General features: G+C 44.3%; 1 protein-coding gene across 2 annotated transcripts in view; it reads left to right on the top strand.

Annotated features, from left to right (window-relative positions):
- The window catches only part of RASA2 (RAS p21 protein activator 2), a 154,417-nt gene that overhangs the window by 96,715 nt on the left and 34,926 nt on the right, over nt 1–22,776 (top strand). Inside the window, exons 6-11 of one of the 2 annotated variants that reach the window (XM_038748880.1) lie at nt 6,601–6,684; nt 8,153–8,225; nt 10,981–11,057; nt 12,419–12,520; nt 20,528–20,684; nt 20,990–21,138. In XM_038748880.1, coding sequence (XP_038604808.1) covers nt 6,601–6,684; nt 8,153–8,225; nt 10,981–11,057; nt 12,419–12,520; nt 20,528–20,684; nt 20,990–21,138 — 642 coding nt within the window. Of the gene's footprint in view, nt 1–6,600; nt 6,685–8,118; nt 8,226–10,980; nt 11,058–12,418; nt 12,521–20,527; nt 20,685–20,989; nt 21,139–22,776 lie in introns of both variants that reach the window. The other variant, XM_038748890.1, reaches the window with a different exon arrangement.

The following is a 22,776-nucleotide window of genomic DNA, read 5'->3' as shown; positions in this document are numbered from 1 at the left end:
TTTTCACAGCTACTTGCCCCTAGTAAGAAGCAGAGAGCATGACGCAGGAATGGGAAGCCGGAGTGATGTACTTGCTTACGAAGTGTTTGGTGGTGATGGCTGTAGGTGATAGTAGTAGTAGTGGTATTTGAGTGCAGTGCCGTATCCTAAGGCTTGGAAAAATTCAATAGAAGGAAAAGACACATTCCTTGCCCACAAGGATGTTACTGCCTCATGGGACTGCTTGATTAGAAGACAACAGCAGTGGAAGTGAAATCGGCAAATAAAGAACTGTGGCAGTCCAGGTCAGGTTAGCTCCCTGTGTTCTTTTCTCCAGCAATTGCTCTCTATCACTGGAATCCCTCAGCCCACAAAATGGAGTGTTTCCAGAGAGGTTGTTGGCCAAGAATTATCCCGTATGATGACCCTGTTTTCCCATCGATTTGGATTACTGCGATCGGAGGTGTCTTCTCATGGAAATTAATCTCTGCTCTGATCTGATCTCCGGCTGCCTTTCCGTCCTCCCCCCCGCCCCTTTCCAAGGTTGAGGGGGTGGGAGTTATTATTATTATGATTACTATTGTGTTTAAGTGCTTATTATCAATCAATCAGTGCGTGGCTCAGTGGAAAGAGCATGGGCTTTGGAGTCAGAGTTCATGGGTTCGAATTCCAGCTCTGCCAATTGTCAGCTGTGTGATTTTGGGCAAGTCACATAACTTCTCTGTGCCTCAGTTACCTCATCTATAAAATGGAGATTAAGATTGTGAGCCTCTCGTGGGACAACCTGATCACCTTGTAACCTCCCCAGCGCTTAGAACAGTGCTTTGCACATAGTAAGCGCTTAATAAATGCCATTATTATTATTATTATTTATGGAGCGCTTATTATGTGTAGAGCACTGTACTAAGAGCATGGGAGAGTGCAGTAACTTTGTGCCATGCACAAAGTTCTAACCACTAGGGTGGATTCGAGATTATCAATTCAGACACAATCCCTGTCCCACATGGGGTTCACAGTGTAGGTAGGATGGAGTAAGATTTAATCTCCATCTTTACAGATGAGAAAACTGAGGCCCAGAGAAGTGAAGAGATTTGCCCAAGGTCACACAGCAGAGAGGTAGCAGAGCCAGGATTAGAACCCAGGCCCTTTGATTCCTGGGCCACATTGCTGCTCTAGGGCTGTCTAGGGCTTTCCTCAGAGAGCAACCAACAGGAGCCAGAGGTGGATTTAGATAGGCTCTTCAAGCAGATGCTGTTAACATGGTTTGGAGACCGAGAACCGGATTGTAAATCCAAAGGCTGTGAGTTCCCATCCTCCCAATCCTCCCCATTAACGACCCTGGTGTGTGGGGGGGATTCTGCCCCAGTGGAGCCAGACTGAAATTCCTGTCGACGCTGAAGTTGTTTCGAAGCAACCGTCCCCATATTGAGTTAGATAACAAGGGATTTCTGAAACCAAACATGAGAAAAGAAATTACCTTTTTGGTCTAGATTCTGGAGCTTTTGGGCACCGAGTAGGTGCTCAGATATTGTTGATTAATTAATCGAAGAATTGATTGTCGGGATCGTACCCAACCTCTCAGCTGCCCGGTGCCAACTGTGTACATGTACTCCCCCCCCCCCCCCCCCCCCCCCAGGTCAGCTAGCTTTGAAAGAAAAGGAAAGCTGCAGAATTTAGGCCATAAAGCATTGGTTAATAAGCAGCACCAAAACAAATCATCCGGCCAAACACTTTAAGGACGTTGAACTGAGGGGTGTAGAGGGATTCGTGGACCTGTCTGGAAAGTGTAAAAGTCAGTGTGAGAATTGCCGCCTGGGCTGGCAGTGCAGCTGCATCTCTCCAGAAATGAGTCAGTTAGTTTCCCCTCTGTACCTTTGGCTCGTGGGTGCGGAGAGAAGGCAGGATGTTGCCCAACGTCCAGCTCTTAGTACGTCACTTCTGTCTCCGAGCACTCACTTCCCAGTAACACCCAGAAATGCCTTCTCTCACAGGATGAGGGGCGGGTGGCTCTTCAAACAAAACCACACCCATCCTCTTTGACACTCTCACCGTCTGTTAATGTTTGTATACTTGTATTCTACTATTTCCTCTTTCAGGAATTTATTGCCTCTCCCCCTCTGTGGCAATAATAATAGTAATAGTGATGGTAATTCTTAAGCACTTACTTTGTGCCAAGCACTGTTCTAAGAACCAGGGTAAATACAAGTTAATCAGGTCCACTGTCCCACATGGGGCTCACAGTCTTACTCCCATTTTAAAGGTGAGGGAACTGAGGCCCAGAAAAGTGAAGTGACTTGCCCAACGTCACACACCAGACATGTGGCAGAGCCTTCTGACATCCAGGCTCGTGCTCTATCCAATAATACAGTGCCAAGCGCTTAGTACAGTGCTCTGCACACAGTAAGTGCTCAATAAATATGATTGAATGATTGTCAGACTGTAAGGTTCTTGTGGGCAGGAATCACGTCTATCAACTCTGTTGTATTGTACTCTCCGAAGCGCTTAGTATAGTGCTTCCCACACAGTAAGCACTCAACAAATACCATTGATCGAGCGGTAGAGTGTGCCCATCCAGATGGGTGTCCTCGGGTCTCTCCAGAAAGGATCACAACTCCGTTAGAGGAGCTGCTGTTGCATGGACAGACCCCAGTGTGTCTGAGAGAGGTGAAGTTCATTTAAACAGCTTGGCCACGGTTTGCAATTGCACCATGTTTCTGAATAAAAAAAAAATGGTCAAAACCGCAGCGTTCCCTTGGTTCTCATTCACGCCTCGATAAAGGATGTGATGTCAGATGCTGCTTGGGTTTTGAGTTCACTCAATTAAAACGTGCGTCGCTTTTTTCCTTTTCTTTCTAAAGCCGCAGAGGTTACGATGCTGCATCAGACCACAGAGGGGGCAGGGCTGTAAGAAAATGAGCAGAACGTTAAGTCACAGGGTAGTGAGGCCGAAAGGAATGAGGAGCGTGTTAAGGCACATGGTGGAGGCTCTGGGGAATGAGAGGGACAGTAAATCACAGATCAAAAACCTTAGCACTGGCTGGCATCATATTTCACTATCTTCTTGGTGTCCTCGGAATATACCTTATTGTTACATTCTAGCGAAGATTTTGTTTTTGTTTTTCATCTGAGCTTTGGGCGGGTTTTAGCTTTCACATCTCAAGTTTATTTTGGCTCCATTTCAGATATACCTGAAGAAGAAGTGGCATTGTCATTTTAAAACTCGGTTTCCAGGTGACTGAACCTGGGGAATTGCTTTCATTAAGCAGGGAGAATGATGAAAACAAGATTGGAAAGTGAAGGCACTGTCAGATTGAGGTGGCCTTCTCTCGGGGGAAGCACCTGAGTTCAGCGAGAACTGTGGTGTTGACAAGGTCACCATCACTGAGGCGTCTCAGGGTAGAGGCCTTCCTCCTCCCTGTGATGCCTCAGCCCCTGCCAACTGAACAGAACAGAACAGAGCAGAAGGGTCCCATCTTGGGGAAGCAGCGTGGCTTGGTGGAGAGAGAGCATTGGCCCACAAGTCAGAAGGGCCTGGGTTCTATACCTAGCTCCGCCAATTGCTTGCTCTGCCACCTTGGGCAAGTCACTTCACTTCTCTGTGCCTCATTTTCCTCAGCTGGAAAATGGAGATACCTTTTCTCCCTCCTATTTTAGACTGTCCGTTCCATGCAGGACAGTGACCATGTCTGACCTAATTAACTCGTATCAACCCCAGTGCTTACAATACTTTTTGACACATAGTAAGCGCTTAACAAATACCATGAAGGAAAAAAACCAGGGGAGGGAGCAGAAGTGGGAAAACTGAGCCAGGTTTCCAGGCATTTCACTTCCTGACCCTAGGGAAAAGACCGCCTATCCTGAAGCTGGAGAAGCCTTGGGCCCCTCTACTGAATGACCTGCCCATTGCAGGTGATCTTTGCCCACGGCTGCCAATTCCAGAGGGAGTAGATGCTGTCCTGGCTCTCACCAGCCAATAGTGAAAGCACTGGGCATGGGGAGAAATCTGGGAACTAGGTGTCTTGGGCGAGATCGGTTTTCCTCAAAAGTTTCTGTTTTTTTTAAATCCACAAGACTCAATAAACACATTTGTCTGTTCTTCAGTGATGGCGAATGATCGATCATTTACAGTCCATCACAGGGTAACCCTGTGTGAAATTAGCAAATACAGGAGTGGGAGGCCGGGCACCAGCCTGGGAGCCAGAGGATCTGCATTCTAGTCCTGGCTCTCCCAATTGTCTGCTGGGCAAGTCACTTCATTTCTCTGGGCTTCATATAGTAATCATCATCATCATCATTATTATTATTATTATTATGGTTTTTGTTAAGCGCTTTCTGCCAGGCACTGTACTGAGCTCTGGGATAGATACTAGCAAATCAGGTTGGACACCGTCACTGTCCCACAGGGGGCTCACAGTCTTAATCCCCATTTTACAGATGAGGTAACTGAGGCCCAGTGAAGTGACTTGCCCAAGGTTACACAGCAGACAAGTAGCAGAGCTGGAAATAGAACCCAGGTCCTTCTGACTCCCAGGTATAGGCTGTATCCACTAGACCAGGGAAAACGGGGATTGAATCCTCATCCCTCTGATTTAGTCTGTGAACCCCGTTTGGTACAAGGGATTTGTGTCCAACCTGATAAACTTATATCTAATCCAGTGCTTAGAAAAGTAGTTGACCTATAATAAACCCTTAACAAATAGCTTAAAAAAAAATGAAGCTACTTGAGTCCTCTCTTGAAAAATTTAATTTTCAGAAAACTGAAGTTACAGGGGTCATCCAGAGCCATTTAGCTTTTATCCCTGTATGCCATCCACAAATGTAGTCAGTCAATCAGTAGTATTTATTGAACACCCACTGTGTGCAGGGAGAGCCCTGTACCAAGTACAAGAATTTAGTAGAGTGAGTGGTCATAATCCCTGCCCTCAAGGAGCTTTCAGTTTCTTTGGGGAGATAGACATTAAAACAACCTAAAGACAGGAGGAAGAAAGAAAGGAAGATATGTACATGAGTTAGTGTTTAAGTAACATTTAAGTAATGTTGTCTGTCATCTCCAATGGACGACCACTCTCCCCACCTTCAAAACCTTATTAAAAGCACATCTCTTCCAAGAGCCTTCTCTGACTAAGCCCTCATTTCCTCTTCTCCCATTCTCTTCTGCATCGCCCTTGTATTGGATTTTCACTCTCTAGTCACCCCTCCCTCGGCCCCAAAGCACTTATGTACATATCTGTAATTAATTTATATTAATGTTTTTCTCCCCGCTCTGTAAGGTTACTGCGGGAAGGGAACACGTCTACCAACTCTGTTATATTGTATTCTCTATACACAGTAGGCACTCCCCTGATGTCCCCTGGGTAGACCCAGCTACCAGGGGAGCGTATTCAGATGCTGTCAGACTTAATCTCTCAGCCACCAGAACTTGAAATTGGGTGTGTGGGAAGACAGGACCCTTCCTCCTCTTCTCCCCCGTTCACCAGAGCATCATCAATGGTATTATTGAGCACTTACTCTGTTCAGAACTCTGCACTAAGTGCTCGGGAGAGTACAGTACAAACAGAGGAGTGTGTATGGATGTGTGGGGGGGAAGGGAGGTGGTCCCAGACTAAGCCCCCCTTTTCCTCTGCCTCCCCTCCCCATCGCCCTGATTTGCTCCCTTTGCTCTACCCCCCCCAAATAGCACTTGTGACACAGAGAAGCAGCGTGGCTCAGTGGAAAGAGCACAGGCTTTGGAGTCAGAGGTCATGGGTTCAAATCCTGGCTCCGCCACTTGTCAGCTGTTTGACTTTGGGCAAGTCATTTAACTTCTCTCTGCTTCAGTTACCTTATCTGGAAAATGGGGATTAAAACTGTGAACCCCTCATGGGACAACCTGATCATCTTATAACCTCCCCAGCGCTTAGAGAGTGCTTGGCACATAGTGCTTAACAAATACCAACATTATTATTATTATTATGTACATATTTATAATTCTATTTATTCATATTAATGATGTGTATATATCTATAATTATATTTATTTATATTGTTGCTATTGATGCCTGTTTACTTGTTTTGATGCCTGTCATCCCTATTCTAGACTGTGAGCCTGTTGAGGGTAGGGATTGTTTCTGTTGCTGAATTATACTTTCCAAATGCTTAGTACAATGCTCTGCACACAGTAAGCACTCAATAAATATGATTGAATGAATGAATGATGCAAGGCTGCAAGGGAAAGGAAGGTAGGCAGAACATTTTAGATGCCATGGGATGGATGCCACCTGGAATTTGAGAAAGGTATCCCTGGGTTGTCATTTCCCAACCGCACTCCTTTCTTTGGGGGTCTTCTCAGACATGGTGGTGAGGGGTGGGAAGAGCTGTAGACTGTAGACTGTAAACTCGTTGTGGGCAGGAACTTTTCTACAAACTCAGTTATGTCTGCTCACCCAAGTGCTTAGTACAGTGCTCTGCACCCAGTAAGTGCTCAATAAATACCATTGATTGATTGATGTAGAGTTTGTAACGCACACACCTTGTGTGGTTCTTCAGTGTGCTAATACATCTTGTTGAACAATAATCAAACGTAGTATGATAAGAAATACTAATTCCGATTTCTTGACTTACTGTTGTTCTATTTTTCTTTTAGCATAAAGGCGTGCCATGGATTGCCTCTTATAAATGGACAAAGCTGCGACTCATATGCAACGGTCTCTCTTGTGGGCCCTTCTAGGTAATCCTCCTTGAGAGTGGTTCATAGTGAGGTTTTTGAGGGGCTTGATTATTTTTTTTCCATTAAAATAGGGGACACAGGGAGCAAACGTTAAGCAAACTACAGGGTTTTTTTTTTTACTAGAGGCTCAAGAGGATGGTCTCTCAAAGCAGTTCTGGTGTATTTTTCTGACACATCTGTTGATGAGGGCCAGCAGTTGCAAAAACTGGGAGAGCCTCAGGGTTATCTGACTGACCTTTGGGCCTAGAGCCTGAAGGAGAGCCCAGGGTCCCCCGAGTTCCTGAAATCTCCCTCTCCTTCGTTTGTGGCTTGAGAGCATGCACCTCAGTGATCTTGCTCTCTGAGACTTCTTCCCAGCTCTGATCAGGTGGGGATGGGAATGGATCTGAGCCGTCGGGGGAGAGGAAGTCCCTCGAGCTATCCCCAGTTACGGAGCGAACCTAGCCATTGCAGCATTTTTGCAAGATGGGTCTGACTGGCGGAGTTACAGACCACGCGGGAAGGAAGTAAGAATGAAGAGAAACCCTTGCTCAGCCCTGCACATGAGGGTGGTGGTGGGGGCGGGGGATGTGGGCTGCCCGGAATCCGGCAGCCGATGTGGAACCCACTGAATGAGCTGCCTTTTCCCCCACCCTCTGTGAGGTTTGCAGCAGGATGTGGGCTCGTGGAGGAGCTTGTCACCGACTGTCACTGCCCTGTGGAGTCTCCTGGCTGGGTGGGGAGGTGGGAGCGGCTGCCCGGTGTGAGAGGGCTGGGAGGGGGAGGGGAAGGACGGTTCAGGAAGAGTCGACAGGCCGGGAGCCCATGCGTTGTTTTGAAACTCCCCTGGAAGGCCAAGTTGCTCTTCAACTAGGATCTTGGTGGACTTTAAATGAAAAAAGCAAGATCCTGGAGCATTTTCTGAATGAACCTATGTTCCCTGGCACATCTGCAGGAGAACCCAAATGGGCAACATGACGACATGGGAGGCAGTCCTGCTCACTAGGAATGAGGGTTGGGATGAGAGAGCCATTCCTGAGTTTGGGAAAAATTTTCCTGTTACTCTGCCACATGCCTCTAGAGAGGGCATAGGTCATCCCCACCACATTCCCCAGGGATTTCTTTCCACCCCGGCCATGGCCCCTCACTGTGACACATTAGCTACTAACATAAAGCCCCTTGACAGATACCCACCTTTCAGCACCACTGCCCGACACAATCATGGGAATGAAAAGCAGAGTTTGATTACCTAGATCAAGTAGGGTGAGCCTTCTTGAAGACAAAAAAATGGAAAGTCTCCTTTTAACATATTCCATTTATTCTAGTTGGAGCTGTTCTCTTTAGAAGTATAGTAGTTCTCTGGGTGCCACGGTTTATCCCTGGACAGGTTGTTACAATGGAAGCTCAGGGCTCCCTGCTTGAAAATAGCACGTTTTATAATCGTGTACTGTTAAGTTCTACAAGGTAAAACTCTACCACATTGGAACAGGAATGACCAAAAGAAGACCAAAGTAAAGAAGAAAACAAGCAATCCTCAGTTCAACGAAATCTTTTATTTTGAGGTAACAGAATTTTGTGTACTTAATCAGCCTGAACAGAATATATAAGCCACTTACTATGTGCCAAGCACTGTACTAAACACTGGGGTAGATATTAGATTATCAGGTTCCACGTGGGTTCCAGAGTGTAAGATGGTGGGAGAACAGGTATTGAACCCCCATTTTGCAAATGAGGTGTGTGTGTTTGTGTACCCGCATGTGTATGTATATATATATATATATATACATATATATATATATATATATGTAAATATCCATCTATTTAGATAGATGTAGATATATCTATATCCATCTATGTATCTATATATAGATAAATAGATTACATAGATAGATATAGGAGATATATATCTCATATATATATGAGAAGCAGCAGCATGGCTTAGTAGATGGAACACAGGCCTGGGCATCAGAAGGACCTGGGTTCTGATCCCAGCTCTGCCACAAGTCTACTGTATGGCCTTGGGCAACTCACTTAACTTCTCTGTTCTTCAGCAGTTACCTTATCTGTAAAATGGGGATAAGAGTTTGAGCCCCATGTAGGACAGGGACTGTGTCCCACCTGATTACCTTGTATCTACCCCAGTGCTTAGAACAGTGCTTGGCACATAGTAAGCGCTTAACAAGTACCATAATTTTATATATATATATATTTTATTTCAATATTGCATCTTCATCTTGGTTCACTCACAGCTTTTCTTTTACTCAAGTTATTCTAGTGCCTTCCATGGAGGGAGGCCGCAAGGAGCCAAAAGTGAGGGCTTCAGAGTCCCCAATCACAGTGTGGGAATGATTGCTTCTTGACATTGGTAGCTCCAGGGACAGTGCTTAATTATTATTATTATTATTATTGTGGTATCGTTGTATCATTACACCGTGTGGATTGTACTAAGCAGCTGGGTGCATATAATATAATCAGATTAGATGCAGTACCCGTCCCACATGGTATTCACAGTCCAAAAGGAAGAATGAATGGGTATTTTATTCCCATTTTGCAGATGAGGAAACTGAGGCTCAGAGAGGTTAAGTAAGTGGCCTAAAGTCACCCAGTGAGCCAGTGATAGAGCTAGGATTAGAATCCAGTTGTCCGTACTCCCAGGCCTGGGCTCTTTCCACTAGATTGCACTGCTTTTCCCACTTCCTTACCATTCAGCAGCCTGCACCTATATAGAACATAGGGTCTAGGGTCGGTTTCTGTTTATCTCTGGGGCATTATCTCACATCCTCATGAACAAAGAGTAAAACAGAAAGTTTTCCTTATCGAATCAGAGCCAGAGGCACTCGAGGAAGTGCACACACTAAGCCATTCAGAAACTTCTTCCACAGTCCTGACCACCTTCTGAGGAGGCTCGGTGGCCTCTAGGCAATGGGAAGTTGTGGGGGGCGGGGGAGGTTATGGGGAGGGGGTGCGGTGGGGAGGAGGAGGCGGAGGAGGAGGCTGGTTTCTTTGACAAAGCAGCATGGCCTCTTGGAAAGAGCATGGGCCTGAAAGCCAGAGGACCTGGGTTCTAATCCCAGCTCTGCCACATACTTCTTGCATGGCCTTGGTCTACATATTTAATGTCTTTGGGCCTCAGTTCCCTCACTTGCAAAATGGAGGCTCAGTACCTGTTCCTCCCGCCTTAGGCTGTGAGCCCCATGTGGGACCTGATTGTCTGGTATTACCCAAGAGCTTAGTACAGTGCTTGGCACATAGTAAGTGCTGAAGAACTACCAACATTATTATTATTATTCTCTACAGTCCCATAGAGCCCTCATCACACTCCCACCCTCCAAAGGCAGAGGTCTGAAGCTGTTTGCTCAGAGCCACTTCAGCTGAAAGGTGAAGAAAGGAGCTGTTCTACTAGCCCCAAATAAAATTCTTTGGCTCTATTTTTATTTATTTATTTATTTATTTGGGTTTATCACTTTCAGAATAGATTCCAACCCCACTCCTGGTGGAAGCCAATAAGATAATCGAACAGTGACCTAAAATTATTTTGGGGGTTGATTTTAACAAATCTTCCTCCACTATTCCCACTGGCATTAATACTCGTTGCGAATCTGGTGAGGTGCAAAGTACTGCTCTGGGGACCAGGGAAAATTAAACCGAAACTAGAGGCAGCCCCTGCCCTCCAGGAGAAGCAGTATGTCCTAGTGGAAAGCGTACAGGCCTGGGAGTCAAAGGACCTGTGTTCTAATCCTGCCTCCATTACATGTCTGCTATGTGACTTTGGACAAGTCACTTACTTCACTTTTCCTCAAGAGTAAAATGAGAATTAAATTCCTCTTCTCCCTCCTTCTTAGACTCTGAACCCCATGTAGGGCAGAGACTGTGTCCAACCCGATTAACTTTCACCTACCCCATTGCTTAGAACAATGTTTGACACACACTTAACAAATACCACTAAAAAAAAAAAAAAGGTGATGAGAGAAGCCCAAGGAGAGGGTGGCATTTAAATCCACAGTTAGGTTTTTTTAGGTGGGGGGTGGTTTCACAACTGAGGGGGAAACCGCCCCGCACCAAAAAAAACCTTAAATGTGGTTTCTCCCTCATTTGTGTTCTGACTGGAAAATTGAGATACGGGGGAAGAGAGCCTGATGGCTTTGACTATCCTTGCTGCTCCCGTCCTTCTCCAGGCTTGTGCCTATAATTCTCTATCTATGAATTTCTTTGGAGTTCTTGGTTTTGTGGGGAGGTTTCTGTTTCATGGGAAGGGAGGGGAATCCAAAATTCTGTGGGGTTTGTAAAAAACTTTTACAGAGGTGTGTTTCTTTACAGGTCACCAGATCCAGTAGCTACACCAAGAAATCCCAATTTCAGGTAGAAGAAGAAGATATCGAAAAGCTAGAAATAAGGTATGTGCTCAAGGCTGTTTGAAATTTGTTCCTTTGGGAACTGTATAAAGTCCCTTGAATTGAAATAAATTGGCAATGCAAACTTTGATATAAATGTTCAGAACCAAGTCAGGTCCAAATTTGTGGGCCCACTAGAAAAGTTAAGGTGCGGTCCAGGATATGTGCTTAAACTATTAAAAACACTCAGTGTATGTGCACACATATATACATGCCAGTAAATATTTTTCCAGACTCCACTTTTTTTGGGACATGCAAATTCAAAAGAACAGCTCTCACTCTTTCTAATGGGAAATGTTTTCATAAAAGACCACAAAGCAGTCCATTGTAAGCAAGTAGCATAGCCTCGTAGATAGAGCATGGGCGTACATGTCAGAGGGACCTGGCTTGTAATCCTGGTTCCACCACTTGTCTTCTGTGTGACCTTGAGCAAGTCACTTCATTTCTCTGTGCCTCAGGTACCTCATCTGTAAAATGGTTGTTAAAATAGTGAGTTAAAACGGGGGTTTAGGACATGGACTGAGTCTAATTTGATTAACTTGTACCTATCTACCCCAGTACTTAGTAGAGTGTCTGGCATGTAGAAAGTGCTTAGCAAATACCATTTTTTTAAAAAAGGAAACATTGCTTAATGTTTACATGTTATTGTCTGATAAATATAGATTTCGATCTCCTCAAACTAGTTTTATTTTTCCAGCCCCTTTTTGCGACTTTAACTTAAACCAAAAATGCAGAGATTATTCTGAAGAGCAGTCATGACCTCAGCAAACCTAGTATTAATTTTCTTGTTCTTCTTAACGTATCTGCTGTTTAACAGAAATGTGAGGTAAGAAGTACAGTAAGATGAGCCAATAAGGTGCATGTGTTTGGAATCTGGTTTCTGAGGCTTTCATCAGCTGAGCAATATTTTGCCAATGAGAATGCATGTCAAGGTGTGGTGTTAGCAGAGTGTTCATTTAAAGTGTCATATTTTTCATGTAATTGAGGTGTGCCGATAATAGAAGCGGATGATATGTGTGCATTGAAATAAGAGTTGCAGGCACTTGAGAAAGAAACTCCATTATTTCATTTTGTTTCTTTGTTCAAATCACACAGACCTGACCTTACAATGCTGATTTCTACAGGAGGAAATGTCCAACTGGAAACTAGCACAAATGCCCCGGCTGTCTTCTAGATTCTTTGATAACTCTCTGAGGTTTTTTAAGAAACTTCTCGTCTTGCCTAGATAGCTAGGTGTGGTGATTCTAACATGCCATTTGTGCAAGCATGCAGAAGCAGTGTTGCAGCACTGATAGAGCTGTTTGAACGTGATTGGGGTCCTCTTCAATGTTTCAAGAAAATTTAAACCCATCTTCAATTTTTAGGGTCGACTTGTGGAACAATGGAAACCTGGTCCAGGACATTTTTCTAGGGGAGATTAAGGTTCCTGTGAAGGTACTAAGGAATGATTCCTCTCATCAAGCCTGGTAAGAGGGAATAATAGTGGCAAAAATCTATCCCATCTAGAGAGCTCAACCCTTGGGATCGCAGTTGTTCCGGAAGAGATTTAGCTGGAATTTTGGCAAGTGGATAGTTAGTCAGAAAATCAATCGGTGATAGTTATTGAGCACATACTGTGTCCAGAGCACTAAACTAAGCACTTGGGAAGAGTACAATACAACAGAGTTGGTAGACACGTTCCCTACCCACAATGAGCTTATGGTCTAGAGGATAGTGAGAAAGCCCTCTTTGCCTTTGAGTCAAAAATACCCAGTGACTTACTGGAAGCCTGGAGCATGTTGTACACAAAGGAACTAGGGGACAAACAGAAAGCCCGCAGAGGGTCATCCGAGGGATAAAGTCATCCTTTCCAAAGTAAGAAGCTCACCCAAGAGAGGAGAACAGGAACATCTAAGAGGGGCAAGTTAGCTGCAAACAGGAAATTAGGCAGGCCAAAGCATGTAACAAAAGCATCGTTGTATATATCAAAAGCTGGAAGTTTGGGTGGGAATTGATGGGGTCATGATGTAATCACTTTGACGATTGTGGAGTAAAAGTACGCCCAGGAGTGAAAAAGAGGGAGCCGAGTGGCTCGATGGATTTTTTAGCTTGGGTCTTTGCTGAAGAAGATGCAGAGGTGGTTCCCACACCCCAAATGTTTTTTGGTTTTTGTTTTTGTTTTTTGGGGTTTTTTTGTCACCGACCACAGAGGAATTGGATCATATTGTGGTCACCATACAGGATGTTTCAAACCAAATGACAGACTAGATGTAATATATCCGTAGGGCTGGTAGGTGGTATCACCTGAACCAGCTGAACATTCTGGAAGGGGATTCCAGACCTTGCGCCAGTGAACAAACCAGCACATTGCCACTGGCATGCCTCTCTTTCAGAGGGATTTCCAGTGGTAGCCTTGGAAATTCCATACTTGGGAGCCTTCTAACTCTTTATACTCAATAAGCATTGTCAAGAAAGACTGCACATCCCTGAAAAGGAAAATCGTGTCTCTCTAATTGACCCAGCCTCATTGAACAGACCAGAAGGCATATGGGTAAAGAAAAAACAACGGGCATAATATATCTGGATTTGCAGACAGTTTTTGAAAAGGTTCCATACCACGAGCTTCAAAGAAAAACAAAAACCAAGTAATACTGAGATTGGAGAGGATGTTTTGTAGGGCTAAAAAACAGAATAAAAGGTAGGAAAGATAGGTGCAGAGATTATTATTACTAACAAATGCTGTTCAGTCATTTCCGATTGATAGCGACTCTATGGGTATATTTTCTGGAGAATGTCCTATCTTCTGCCATAATCTGTAACCTTGCCAGGGCAGAGATCTAAAAGTGATCCTTTTCAAGATGGAGAAGTGTAATAATGGGATTCCCCCAGAGTTCAGCACTGGGACCAGTTTTGTTTAGAATTTTCCTAAATGATCTGGAAAAGAGAGTATGCAGTGAAATCTCCAGGTATTCAAGTGGCTCTAAGCCATGCAGAAGGGGAAAAACTGCAGGAAGACTACATAAAGTGGAATGCAAAGACAGCTGAGTGATGTGCCTCTAGAACAATGTAAAGGGTGTATTTATGTGATAGTGGGCATGGAGCCACCAGTCATGACTCTGGAAAGCAGTATGGCTTAGTGGGAAGAACTTGGGCCTAGAAGTCAGAGGATCCAGCTCTGTCCCTTGCTTGCTATGTGACCTTGGGCAAGTCACTCGACTTCTGGGCCTCAATTCTCTCATCTATAAAATGGCGATTAAAGCTGTGAGACCCATTTGGGGACCTGGACTGTGTCCAATCTGATTATCTTGGATCTACCCGAGCGCTTAGTACAGTACCTGGCATATAGCAAGTGCTTAAGAAGAACCATTAAAGAAAAAAGAAGGAAGATATCTCAGAGTGATTGCTGACTGTTGTTTTAAATTATATGTTCAATGTGCTGCGGCAGCCAAAAAAGTCACCCAAATGCTGGACATTACCAGGAAGGGGATAGAAAAGAAAATCAGAAGCAGAATTTTACATTCTCCTCTAGACTGTAATCTCGTTATGGGCAGGGAACATGTCTGCTAACTCTGTTGTACTGTACTCAACCAAGTGCTTAGTACAGTGCTCTACACATAGTAAGCTCTAAATAAATATGATCGACTGATTGATTGATTGACTCCAAAGTGATGGAGTGCACATGCTCACATGCGTGCACACGCACACGCACACGCACACACGCACATATATATATATATATATATATATATACATATCTATATATATATATATATCGGTAGATATATATACTTCCTTCCCCAAACAGCCCTTACCCCCACCCCCATCAACATACTGGGTGCAGTTCTAGTGTGCAGAAACTATTTGATGGCTACTGTCCATGTACCATCTAAGACCCCTAGCTTTCTCTCTGGCAACCTCTCGTCCAAACAAACCAAGGAAAAAGAACATAGCAGTCATTTCATAGGGAGTTGTTTGGATACAAGGATTAGGTTCCTCCAGAACCTCATTTGCTTCTACTGCCAGAGACAAAATACCGAAAAGAATGAACCATTGGTCTGACCCAACAATAGAATCACATATGTTCTTGAAAACTGTGTTTATGCAATTGATGTTGCATGTGTACTTTGTATGGGAAGAGAGGCAAGGAGGCAAAAGAGACAAAGTACCAGGTGCTGCAGACATTTAAGTACAGCAAAACAAGGATTTCACCTTTTCAACCACACAGGCACTCAAAAATGAAATTCACCATCATAGTTTTAGAAAGTCGTGTGTGAGTGTGTGTGTGTGCACGCCATAAGCAATGTGCTCAAGAAATACGATTAAATGAGTGAATAAATGCTAAAATAATAAAAGTAAATGCTATTCCTATTTTTCTGGTATTAGACACTCACTAATTTTATAATATTGTAGTTGTTTATCGATTGTGTTCCTCCATGAGCTCTTTGTGGGCAGGGAACATGTTGTATTGTATTCTCCTAAGCACTTAGTACAGTGCTCTGCACTCAGTGCTCAATAAATACCACTGATTGATTTCATTTTTTATAGTGGCAGCATCCCTGTGTGGAGTTGATTGCAATACCTAGAAACCCAGAAACTATGTGCCTGGAAAATGTCAGATTACCAAATCCAGTTTATTGCTTCTCTGAGCTGATCTGTAGCCAGCCCCAGGATTTTAGATAAAGGGTGGGTCTAGAGTTGCAAATTACTGTGCAACTGAACTTTACTGTGATTGCATTCTCTATCATCATCATCATCAATCGTATTTATTGAGCGCTTACTGTGTGCAGAGCACTGTACTAACTGCTTGGGAAGTACAAGTTGGCAACATATAGAGACAGTCCCTACCCAGCAGTGGGCTCACAGTCTAAAAGGGGGAGACAGAGAACAAAACCAAACATACTAACAAAATAAAATAAATAGAATAGATATGTACAAGTAAAATAAATAAATAGAGTAATAAATATGTACAAACGTATATACATATATACAGGTGCTGTGAGGAAGGGAAGGGTGTACTAGTGTGTACACCGAGTTTGTTTCTACCCTTGTTCCTGCCACACGATTCTCTGGTGTTTACAGGTCTCGCTTTTGAAACATTTGAAACATTTGAAATGACTGTGTAGGGGAAATGATTCCCTCTTCTCCGGATCAATCCATGACAAATTTGTATCCTCCTACATGTGCACTCAAAGAAATAAAAATGATTATTGGACCATCAGTGGTGTTGTAGAAATGATTCAGGATTGACTTAAAACCATTGGTCTCCCCCTGTGTAAACACTGATTTTTTTATTTTTTTGACCATGTAATTGGGTTACCTTGGGTGTCTTCTGATGGGCATTGAGGCTGCCTGATTAATTCTTCGCACATCTGTCTTTTCCAGTTTTCCTCTCCCCTCTTTAGGAAAAGAAAACCTAGAGCAACTTGAAGGCTATTTTATTTTTCATTCATTCATACATTTATTCAATCATATTAAGTGCTTACTGTGTGCAGAGCACTACTAAGCACTTAGGAAAGTACAGTGCAACAGTACAGAGTGGCAGTCCCTGCCCACAATGAGCTCACAGTCTAGATGTCTAGACAGACATCAATACAAATAAAATTACAGATATATGCTTGAGTGCTGTGGGGCTGGGATGGGGAAAAGAACAAAGGGAGCAAGTCAGGGCGACATGGAAGGAAGTGGGAGATGAGGAAAAGTGGGGCTTAGTCTGGGAAGGCCTCTTGCCTTCAGTAAAGCTTTGAAGGCGGGGAGAGTAATTGTCTGGCAGATATGAGGAGGGAGGGCGTTCCAGGCCAGAGGCAGGACGTGGGTCGGGTCAGCAGCGAGACAGGAGAGATCGAGGCACGGTGAGAAGGTTAGCACCAGAGAAGCAAAGTGTGTGAGCTGGGTTGTAGAAGGAGGGAAGAGTAGTGAGGTCAGAGGGGGCAAGGAGATGGAGTGCTTTAAAGCCAATGGTGAGGAGTTTTTGTGTGATACGAAGCTGGATAGGCCACCACTGGAGATTTTTGAGGAGGGGGTGAAATGTCCTGTACATTTCTGTAGAAAAATGATCCAGACAGTGGCGTGAAGCATGGACTGGAGTGGGGAGAAAGGTTTAGCACTTCCACTTTCAGCTTTCCTCTGCTCTTGTTCCCCTTAGAGTCCCATTCTACTTTGGAGAAACACAAGTCTCCATAACCATGGTTCCCCCACACGGTGGGTTGCCCCAGGTCATTACATTTCAGCCACATGCCCCTCCGATTGAAAAGGGGCCTGCAGATTGCTTGAATGATGGGACTGTCAAACTCAGTTTTGCCTTCTTGATGCAACATCAACCATCTTGCAATATCAGAAACTGAGAAAAGTTGGCAGTAAGTCAGGAGAACTTTACGGAAAGGGTGAAACCTCTGCAGCAGCAAGAATAATAGCATTTATTGAGCACTCCCTGGACGCAGCTCATCATTCTACTGATTAGCTCTTGGGAAAGAAAAAAACACTGTGCCACATTCGCTACCCACAGAGAGCTTACATTTTAATGAGGGAGACAGACATAAAAATACGCATAGAGTAGCCAAAAGAAATAATTGAATCTGCAGTTGAATAAACTTAGTCATTCAATCAATCAGTGGTATTTTTTGAATGTATACTGTGTGCAGAGCACTGTATTACATGGTTGGAGAAAGTACAATCCAGACGCAATCGCTTCCCACAAGAAGCTTACAGTCTACTGGAGTCAGATGTTAAAATAAATTACAGATAGGGGAAGCAGTAGCATATAAAAATGTGTACCTAATCTATGGGGGCCGGGGTGACTATCAAAGTGCTTAAGAGGTATATAGCCAAGTGCATAGTTGATACAGAAGGAAGGATGGTTAGGGAAAATGTGGGCTTAGTTAGGGAAAGCCTCTTGGAGGAGTTGTGATTTCAGGAAGGTTTTGAAGATGGGGAAAGAGGTGGTCTGTTATATATGAATGGGGGAGGGAGTTCAGGCCAGAAGAAAGACAGGAGCAAGGGGTCAGCAGCGGAGACAGATGAGATTGAGGTACAGTGAATAGGTTGGCCTGAGAGGAGTGGAGTGCATGGGCTGGGTTGTAGTAGGAGATCAGTGAGGTAAGGTAGGAAGGAGAGAGGTGATTGAGTGTCTTAAAACCAATGGTAAGGAGTTTTGGTTTGGTGTGGGGTGGATGGGCAACCACTGGCAATTTTTGAGGAGTGGAGAGATATGGACTGAATATTCAGTTCAGAAAGAATAAGCATCTAGGGCATAAATGCCAAGCGTAGGTATAAATTACTATGTGTTAGAGCTGGTTGATGGATTTATACAATTTGGGAAGCTGAGAATTAATTGGGAGACATTGGGACAAGGTGGGATTTCAGGAGAGTTCTGAATATAGGGAGGGCTGTGACCTCTCAGATTTAGGGAGGAAAGGTGTCCCAAGCCAAGGGAGGATCTTGAGGGGATGGAGGCAAAAGAGGTTTGTGTATTTTTTTTTTATAGCATTTGTTAAGCACTTACTATGTGCCAGTCACTGTGCTAAGCACTGGAATAGATACAAGCAAATCAGGTTGGACACTGACCATGTCCGACATGGGGTTCACAGTCTTAGCCCCCTTTTTCAGATGAGGTTACTGAGGTACAGAGTAGTTAAGTGGCTTGACCCACTGCAGATAAGTGGCAGAGCTGGGATTAAAATCCAGGTCCTTCTGACTCCCAAACCCGTGCTCTAACACACCGAGCCACCCTGCTTCTCAGGTTGAGTTGAAAATTAGGCACAGTTAGAGTATTAGCTCAAGAGGAACAAAGAGAACAAATAGGTAAGACAGGGTGAGTTGGCCAAGAGCCTTGAAGCTGTGCGTTTTTGCCTGATGCATAAGGAATACGGAAAACCAGTGGAGGCTTTTGAAGAGTAGAGAGCTGTGGGGTGAGTGACACTTCAAGACGATTAACCATGCAGCAGTGTTTAGTGTAGATCGGAAGCTTTTTGTGAGTGGGGAATGTGTCTGTTTATTGTTATATTGTACTCTCCCAAGTGTTTAGTACAGTGCTTTGCATACAGTAAACCCTCAATAAATACAATTGAATGAATGTATTGAAGCCCTCACCCTGGGCTTCAAGGCTCTCCATCACCTCGCCCCCTCCTACCTCACCTCCCTTCTCTCCTTCTACAGCCCAGCCCGCACCCTCCACTCCTCCGCCGCTAATCTCCTCACCGTACCTCGTTCTCGCCTGTCCCGCCATCGACCCCCGGCCCACGGCATCCCCCGGGCCTGGAATGCCCTCCCTCTGCCCATCCGCCAAGCTAGCTCTCTTCCTCCCTTCAAGGCCCTATTGAGAGCTCACCTCCTCCAGGAGGCCTTCCCAGACTGAGCCCCTTCCTTCCTCTCCCCCTTGTCCCCCCTCCATCCCCCCTTCTTACCTCCTTCCCTTCCCCACAGCACCTGTATATATGTATATATGTTTGTACACATTTATTACTCTATTTATTTATTTATTTATTTATTTTACTTATACATATCTATTCTATTTATTTTATTTTGTTAGTATGTTTGGTTTTGTTCTCTGTCTTCCCCTTTTAGACTGTGAGCCCACTGTTGGGTAGGGACTGTCTCTATATGTTGCCAATTTGTACTTCCCAAGCGCTTAGTACAGTGCTCTGCACATAGTAAGCGCTCAATAAATACGATTGATGTTGATGATGATGATAATGAATTAGGCAGGTGGCCGGAGGAAGGGAGACCTACGAGGAGACTGATACCTGGTCAGACGGCAGCGAGACCAATGTATGATCATCCCACAGGGATAGAACCCTTGGGTGGATCCATGTGTCATGCCGGCTGCAGGATATTGGGAAATTCTCATCATAGTCAGAGTTGCGCTTTGGAGGCAGATCCTGTGAGTGATCAGAGAGCCACACCCCTTGAGAGAAACGTGACTGTGCGTGACCAATCTCTAATTCAATCAGTCAGTCAATCAGTAATATTTGAGCGTTTACTGTGTGCGGAACCCTCTACTAAGCACTTGGGAAAGTACAGTAGCAGCGTGGCTCAGTGGAAAGAGCATGGGCTTGGGAGCTAGAGGTCATGGGTTCTAATCCCAGCTCTGCCACATGTTTGCTGTGTGACCTTGGGCAAGTCACTTACCTTCTCTGAGCCTCAGCTCCCTCATCTGTAAAATGGGGATGAAGACAGTGAGCCCCACATGGAACAACCTGATCACCTTGTATCCCCCCAGCGCTTAGAACAGTGCTTTGCACATAGTAAGCACTTAACAAATGCCATTATTATTATTATTATTACTACAATGTAACAGACACGTTTGCTGCTCACAGCGAGCTTACAGTCTAGAGGGGGAGAATTCTAATTCCTGATGAAATGGTCTGTTGCTTCTTGGGAACTTTTCTAAGCATTAAGTTTACTCTGACCATATGTTTTTTAGCTATTTGACTCATCTCTTAAATTGGTCGACTTTGTTACAGCGATCATTTTTTAAAACTGTTTTTTTTTTCTTACAGGTACTTACTACAGCCAAAAGACAATGGGAGCAAGTCTTCTAAAACTGATGACCTGGGGTCACTCAGGTTAAATGTTTGCTATACAGAAGACAGTGTGCTTCCTTCTGAGTACTATAATCCTTTGAGAAATTTGCTGCTAAAATCACCAGATGTACAGGTACTTCAGTTCACAAACTTTCTTTGCAGCAGTATGGGAAATGTTTAGCCAGTAGATGTTGGTTAAGGGGTTCAGAAGAGTTACTGAAACCACAGATATACCCTATTTCTCTAAGCCAGTCCAGCTAAGCCAGTCCAAGCGGTATGTACCTAAATAGTGTTTGTCTCCCAAATTGTATTCCCCCGGAAGACTAGAAAATTAAACTGTTATGGCAATTAAGTCCTCCTTTGCAAGATATCAGCGTAAAAGTGCAGCTGACATTTCATTTATCTCATCCGCATTTCCTCTCCTGTGTTTTGCTCTAGCCCATATCGGCTTCAGCTGCCTACATTTTGGGTGAAGTTTGTCGAGATAAATATGATGCTGTTTTGCCCCTCGTCCGATTGCTGCTGCACCACAATAAACTTGTTCCTTTTGCCACCGCAGTGGCTGAATTAGACTTGAAGAATACACAGTAGGTGTTTTGCCTTTATCTCTCTGTTCTAATATTGGGCCAGACTGAATAAGGGCCAGGAAGAGAGTAAGAGTCAAGGCTACTAATGCCAAGGTTTGCAAGCTTAAGAAACTCAGCTCTTCTTTCCTCTTATCGATCAGTGGATAATTTCTCCTACTTCCAATCTCATTTGCCCCCTTTATTCCCCCAGCACTTACTGAGCCCCCTTTTTCTCTCTTCTTCCCCTCCCCACAGCAGTTGCATATATATTTGTACAGACTTATTGCTCTATTTTACTTGTATATATTTACTATTCTGTTTATTTTGTTAATGATGTGCATATAGCTTTAATTCTATTTGTTCTGACGATTTTGACACCTGTCCACATGTTTTGTTTTGTTGTCTGTCTCCCCCTTCTAGACTGTGAGCCCATTGTTGGGTCGGGACCGTCTTGTACTTTCCAAGTGCGTAGTACAGTGCTCTGCATACTAAGCGCTCAATAAATACAATTGAATAAATGAATGAATGGGGAGGATGGTGGTTTTTCCACTATGATGGAAAAGGTAGATTGGGGAGGGGTTTAGTTTTGTATCAGCCTCCTCTCTGCCGCCAGCTTCTCCTCTCGCCTGTTCATAAGTGACTGCTGCCCAGGTCATTTTTCTATAACATTATTCTGCCCACGCCTCCCCACTTCTCTGAAACCTCAAATGGTTACCCATTCTTCTCCACGTCAAGCAGAAATTCCTTACTGTTGGCTATAAAGCACTCAGTGAGCACACTCCCTTCTCCTTGTTCACTCTCTTCTGCCACTACAAACAAGCTTGCCTTCATTCATTCATTCATTCATTCATTCATTCAATCATATTTATTGAGCGCTTACTGTGTGCAGAGCATTGTACTAAGCACTTGGGAAGTACAAGTCGGCAACATATAGAGATGGTCCCTACCCAACAACGGGCTCACAGTCTAGAAGGGAGAGACAGACAACAAAACATGTGGACATGTGTCAAGTCACCATAATAAATAGAAGTAAAGCTAGGTGCACATCATTAACAAAATAAATAGAATAGTAAATATGTACAAGTAAAATAAATAGAGTAATAAATCTGTACAAACATATATACAGGTGCTGTGGGGAGGGGAAGGAGGTAGGGCGGGGGGGATGGGGAGAGGGAAAGGAAAAAGGGGGCTCAGCCTTCGTTTCTGTAACCTCATGGTGCCTTATTCTTATCTCTCCCACTGCCAACCTCTTGTTCATATCCTCCCTGCTGCCCAGAACACTCTCTTCCCCTCCAATATGACAACTACAGCTCTCCCCATTTTCAAAGCCCTTCCAAAATCACACCTCTTTGGTGAGGCCTCCCCTGATAAATTTCTCTTTCCCTTGAGTTTTATCCCCTAGTTACCACTTCTGCACTCCCGGGCTACCTACCCACAGCTTAGTATCTCGAGTACTCACTCCTCAGTAACACCCAGAAATGCCTTCCCTTACAGGGTGCTGGGGGTGGGGAGGGTGCTCTTTAAGGAAAGCCACACCCATCCTCCAACACTTTCATACTTACCCCAGCCTCACAACCACTTCACCCCATCCTCACAGCCACTTACGTATGTATGCCTGTACTGTTTCCCCTTTCTGTATTTTTTTTATCTCGTTCTTGT

This window comes from Tachyglossus aculeatus, chromosome 1 (assembly GCF_015852505.1).
Source record: "Tachyglossus aculeatus isolate mTacAcu1 chromosome 1, mTacAcu1.pri, whole genome shotgun sequence".
Classification (NCBI taxonomy): Eukaryota; Metazoa; Chordata; class Mammalia; order Monotremata; family Tachyglossidae; genus Tachyglossus; species Tachyglossus aculeatus.
The sequence above is the reverse complement of the archived record's forward strand: the minus strand, read 5'-3'. Positions and strand labels throughout refer to the sequence as shown.